The sequence below is a fragment of the Candoia aspera genome, chromosome 4 (genome assembly GCF_035149785.1).
Source record: "Candoia aspera isolate rCanAsp1 chromosome 4, rCanAsp1.hap2, whole genome shotgun sequence".
NCBI lineage: Eukaryota > Metazoa > Chordata > Lepidosauria > Squamata > Boidae > Candoia > Candoia aspera.
Genome location: NC_086156.1, coordinates 112739430 through 112745133, shown reverse-complemented (window position 1 = coordinate 112745133; position 5704 = coordinate 112739430). Strand labels below are relative to the sequence as shown.

Below are 5704 nucleotides of genomic sequence, written 5' to 3'. Positions count from 1 at the left end.
ATTGCCTTCAGTGATATCTTAGGAAGATAAGAGTAAAAGTAATGATGCCTCCGAAGTGATACAAGGCCTGTAGACCCTTCCTTTGCTCCCCCCCTCCCCCACCCCACACATATGGAAAGAGATTCCGTGTGACAACACTGCCCCCTGGTGGAAAACCTGAGGAGGGGAGGCATCTCCATAACTTTCCCTGGAGAATCTTGCATTAAGACATGGTAATTAGGGCTCCAATGAAATGAAAGAGCTCCAGGGAACATAAGACCTTTTAGGGAGTAATCCAAAGCTGCTCTTTGGTAATATGATAGTAAATTCCTTTCGATGGCTTATTCTATGAGATATTGTATTTTCTTGAGGTCGTGTTTTCTTATTTTTTTTCTCCTAAACGTCATGAAATCATGTAAAAACAACTTGGGAAGGACCACCTCAGTTTTCTAGTACAAACCATCCCTGACTGGTGGGGAGTCAGACCCTCTCTGCAGACCTCCAACCAAAAGAGGCTGTTCCAGCCAGATTAAAGCAGGTCCCCCTCGTTCTTCCCTCAACCTTGCTTTACTTTTGGCAGACCGGGTTGGACGGGCTTCTCATTGGTCAAAATCTGCTCTGTACCAGTTCTGTATTCTCTCTGATAAGACAATAATTCATAAAACTCTTGTCCTTCTTCTACCATTCATTCATGGTGGATGACTGTGGTTTTGCTAAATATGGGACTTATTTGTTGAGAGTCTGTGGATTGGATTGATGCAAGTCCACAATCCAATGTGGCAAAATATTCAGACTTTCTTATAAGTCTTCCTGACATTGGAGGAACAGAGGATGGTTATGGAAATAGGACAGAAAAGGGAAAAGTTGGGAGGATATTAAAAGAAAACTACAAAAGTTGGGAGTGTGCTGGCAGAGCCCATAAATGAACAGGCTGTTTGCAGGGCAACCCCAGGAGGAAGAGAGAAAAAGAAAGAAAGAAAGAAAGAAAGAAAGAAAGAAAGAAAGAAAGAAAGAAAGAAAGAAAGAAAGAAAGACAAAGAAAGATGAAATGCCTTGTTTTTAGCTCAAGGTTTGCGGCCCCAAAGTGGGGGAGGCAGGGGGAGTTCTCGGAAGATTGGGTCGAGGAGGTATTCCATGGAATGGAGGGCTTGGGAAACAAAGGTGACAGGCAGGGTGCAGGCTGGACCCTGATCAAAGAAGTGACATTAGAGAAGAGAACACACCGCGCGGAAAGGGCCTGGAGAGACGCAGGCTCTGTGGGGAGGGGAGTTGAGTTAAATCACAATAGGGCAGTTGAGTGTGGATTGTCTCCAATAGGCATGGGAGCAGCTAGATTCATCTTGATGGGAGCTATCGCCGTTTTAATAAAGCATTCCTTTCTCCTGGCTGAGAGGCAGGGAGGAAGAGCTTCTGTGTTCCTGCAGGGCTGTGATGGATTGCATGTGGCAACAGCCTGTTGAGGCATTGGTGTGCGGTTTTCTCTTTGAGAGCATTTGTTTGTCTGAATGTGCACGTACATGTAAGGTTGAGAAACTGTTTTGAGTTGTGAAAAGAGAGTTGAGAGATTGTGTGAGTCTATTCCTTAGGAGGCTGCAGGTTCTGGCCATGCCTGCATCCACCATTTATTCTGGTTTTGTGTGTGTGTGTTGTGATTTGTGTAATTTAAATGCATATGATGGGAACGTTGAAAGGTTTTTGTCAATCCTTTCCCATTTGTTTTTTTTGTTTTTTTGTTCTTTAATTGTTTGAGGATTATGTGTGTTTCATTATTTGCCCAGTCTCACCCAAACTCCCCCCTTCAGTCTGCCTCTTGCCTGCTTGTTACAGGCTTGAGGATCCAGATGAGGGGACAGAAGGGTGACAGAGGGGAGGGGCAGTGTTTTTACAGAAGATCCTTTACTCCCCCATCTTTTTGGATTCTTCCTTTTATAATACCTTTACACACATCAGAGACAATCCTTTAAGTTTCTCTTTCAGCAGCTGCTGCTGTAGAAGGAAATGATTACCCTCTTGTGAAAAGGGGGGGGAATGTGGGCAGTTTCAGAGAAGCAATGACTCAGAGAGGGGGGGGGAACCCCTTTGCTCTCACAGCTTCACTCTGCTCTGCCCCTGGCATTCCTGTTTTAGAAAAGTGTGTGTGTTTTTATAAATTTTATATGGATTAAATTTTAATCCCTCCTCAACATGGCACATGATGATAAAAACAGGAGAGGGAGAGAGGAAAAATTTTGGACAATGTATGGTTTTAGTAGAGCTTCCATGGACTGGTATGATCTATCTGAATTTTGCTTTTGTTTTTTGTTTTTGTTTCTGTTTTAACAATTTTGGCTATGGAAACAGTCCACACACTAGATAAACTCTTATGTCAATGCTTTCTTGTTTTTCTAGTTTTACAAGTTTTGATTTTAGGGAAGTTATTGGGGAATTAAATATTGGCAATTGAAGTATAATATTGTTTTTATTGAAAAAGAATGACTTTAAGTCATTATATATATATTAAAATTAGAGGTTTGGCTATAAAAGTTTTGACCCAATTTTGGGGGTTTTGAAAAAGACTTGTTGTTTAAGCAATGGGGTCAGGTGGCGACGAGATGGCCAGCCTACTTACTTAGGGTGGTATTTTGCTAGGGCAGGAAAATTAGTTTTATCCAAAGTAGTGCTTAGATATATCCAAAACTACACCTACCAATCTAGTCACATGGGACAAATGCTTTAGGGGATTGCGTGTCTAGAATATTTCTTTGTCCTGGAATCTTTTTGAAAGCCAAACAGGTGTGTGTGAGAGATGTGTGGTATGCCAAAAGGGCAACCCAAAGACCAACCAAGTTCAACTCCAGGGGAACCTCCAAAGGGGGGTGGCCCTGGGGTGAACTGTTTCTTAGAATGGGTGAAAGGCTTTCTTTATAGGCTGAAAAGACACTTGGAGGGGCTAGGACCAAAGGCAGCATTAACATGGACACAGGCCTTTTTAGTGACAATACTAAGTCTCTGGATTGCTCCTAAGAAAAGACTAGGAGTCAGTCCCTTTGAGATGGGTGACTCTATCTTGGAATTCTTACTGGAGAAGTAGGAGACATGCATGCCATGGGGAAGAAATTTGTCTGCAAGTATTTGAAACAGTTATCTGTGCAAGTCTTGTCCTTGTCTCCCTATCTACAGGAACACAGAGTCCAACTGTTGGAACAGCAGACGCATCCTTTTAAGCCTGGAAATCGAGTCAAACCAGATGGAGGGGAGTCGGCAACTGAGTTGGGAGAAACCCTAAAGAAGACACTGGTGTTGCCAAATATTGCTGGACACTGGACTGTGCAGCCCCAGGAAGACCAAGAAATAGGGTGCACCATGCGCCTGGACTTTTTTCTAATACCTTGTAGTTTTGATGACCATAATAGTCCCTGGACCTGGAAAAGAGAGTCACAGGCTTCAAGGGAAGCCTTGAAGATGTACTCAATTTAGAACAATAGGGAATTTATATTTTCATATGAAAAGGGATTAGGATACAATTCTGAAATCCAGCCTACCTGTAGTATGGAACTACGGTTAATCCACTGGTTTGGATTTGTTAGCCTTATAGGCTGGTGCCTGAGTCACGGGTGGACTGATAAACAACTATTAAATGGGGGGGGGGGCGTGCTTTAAAACCCAGAAGGAATAAGAGGGATGCACCAGGAGGATCATAAGACAATGAAGTGTGTGTAGACGGGGTGGGAGTGCCTAGGGGAGTGCCGGATGAGTTCAGGGCTAGAGGCCAAATTTTGGCGGGATTTGAATCCTTTCTGTTTTGGTGGGTGATGGTCGACAGGGATATGGATTGGATCAATTACATCTATTGTGGCCAACAGGGGTTCATGAACTGTACCGGAGATGTTGTGAAGTGTATTGCAGAACGGTTGGATGCCACTAGTGGGGTGGCCTGGGAGAGTGGAATGGCATTGGATGTGCTGTTGGTGAAGAAAGGGGGGGATTGTAAGATATGGAAAAATACAATTTGTAAACAAATAATGAAGATCTATATATTTATAGCCATATAAGGCAATATCATATAGATCGTGGTTGGGGGAGATTTTAAGGTGTAAATACTAATATTAGCTAATAGCAAGGGAGCAAAGGGAAAGCAATCACCAACAGTATCTCTCTATTAGCAAAAAGGGAGGCTACCTCACAAGTCCTGGCCATGTGAGAATATCAGTCTATCCCCGATGATGACCTTAGTGAAAGTAATCTGCCCTGAAAAGGCAGAATACTTTCAAAGGGGGGAATGAGGTGGAACTGGGGTCAAGGAAACAACAAGAAACAAAGCCCTTTCATCTGGCAATTATCTGTTGCAAGTAAACTATCTGTTGCAAGGGTGGTATGTGCGAAGAAGCCAGACAGGGAGATAAGAACCAGGAATGTATGTGGATATTGTAGCAATCAAAGGAACAAAGAAAAGGACAGAAAGCCCTCCAGCCTCCCTTTGGGCTTGTTTCAGGTTTGTTTTTAAGAATATATCATATATCTTGAGGCTGACACTTATCCTATGCTGAGTACTCACCCGGTGGGGGGGGGGGGTATAAAAGAGGTAGGACCCCGAAACTTCGGGGCTCAGAATTTGAAGGTTGAGCTTGTCTGAACCTGTGCGCACATTAAACTCTTTTCCTGGATAAAGACCCGAGCGTCCTAGTCTTCATTTCTACAACAACACCACACCACACTCTTGCAGGCCTTGCAGCATCCTGAATTTATTACTACATTTCGACTGCTAGCAGAGGAAAATGATTTTATACGTATTTAAACTTTCAAATGCCTATATGTGTGTGCATGCGTTCATGTGTGTGTGTCTTTTTGGGTGTACATATATGTAGTACATCTATGGATAGAGGGAGAGAGGATATATAGACACAGAAACAAATGCACATAAAGAGGGAGAGGGGAAGATCTGCGTCTCAAGAAAGAGTAAATGAGGCTTGAACTTCAAAACCAATAAAAGAATGAAGAGTTCTAATTACAGAATCAATTCTGTATTTCCTGATACTATTTGAGAGCAGAACTTAAGAACAATTTCCCTCAGCTGTCATTCAGGAGGGTATTGAGATTTGCCATTTTCTTCCTATCGAAATGGAAAACAGATCCCAGAATGCCCAGGCCAAGATCGGCTCTTCCTTCCTCTTGGCACTCAGGCAGCTTTCTCAGGTCCCTCTCAAGTCTCCTGGGAAAATGCAGCCTTCTGGGGCTGAGCTGACTTGCAGAGCTGCTCTGAGGAAGGGAAGGTTTTTGCCAGGCTTCAGACTCACTTCCTCCCACTGTGTCTCCCGCACAGTAATAGACCGCCGAGTCCTCCAGTTTCAGGCTGTTCATTTGCAGATAGAGTTGGCTTTTGGAATTGTCCCTGGAGATGGTGAAGCGTCCCTTGACTTTGTCCGAGTAGTAAGTACTGGAACCAGAACCAGAGCTTATCCCTGCCACCCATTCCAGTCCTTTCCCTGGAGCCTGTCGCACCCAGTGCATCCAGTAGCTGCTGAACGTGAATCCGGAGCCTTGGCAGGAGAGACGGAGGGACTCTCCAGGCCTCCTCACGTCCCCTCCGGACTCCACCAACTGGGCCTCTGACAGGACACCTAAAATAAAATTTGTTTTAATGAGCTCTCCTTTATGCCAGAATTAAAATGGAAAGAACCAGAATAGGAGGGAAACAATTACCTCTGAGGACCGCTAGTAAGGAAACCAAATTCAGCCACAGGATCAT

At 43.8% G+C, this 5704-nt stretch overlaps 1 gene segment (V, D, J or C); it reads right to left on the bottom strand.

The window, feature by feature from the left end:
* Window positions 1-202: 202 nt before the first annotated feature.
* LOC134495879 (immunoglobulin heavy variable 3-23-like) lies at window positions 203-5704 on the bottom strand. The segment is given in 3 exon segments: window positions 203-241; window positions 5263-5576; window positions 5659-5704. Coding segments are annotated over 3 exon segments (399 nt in total).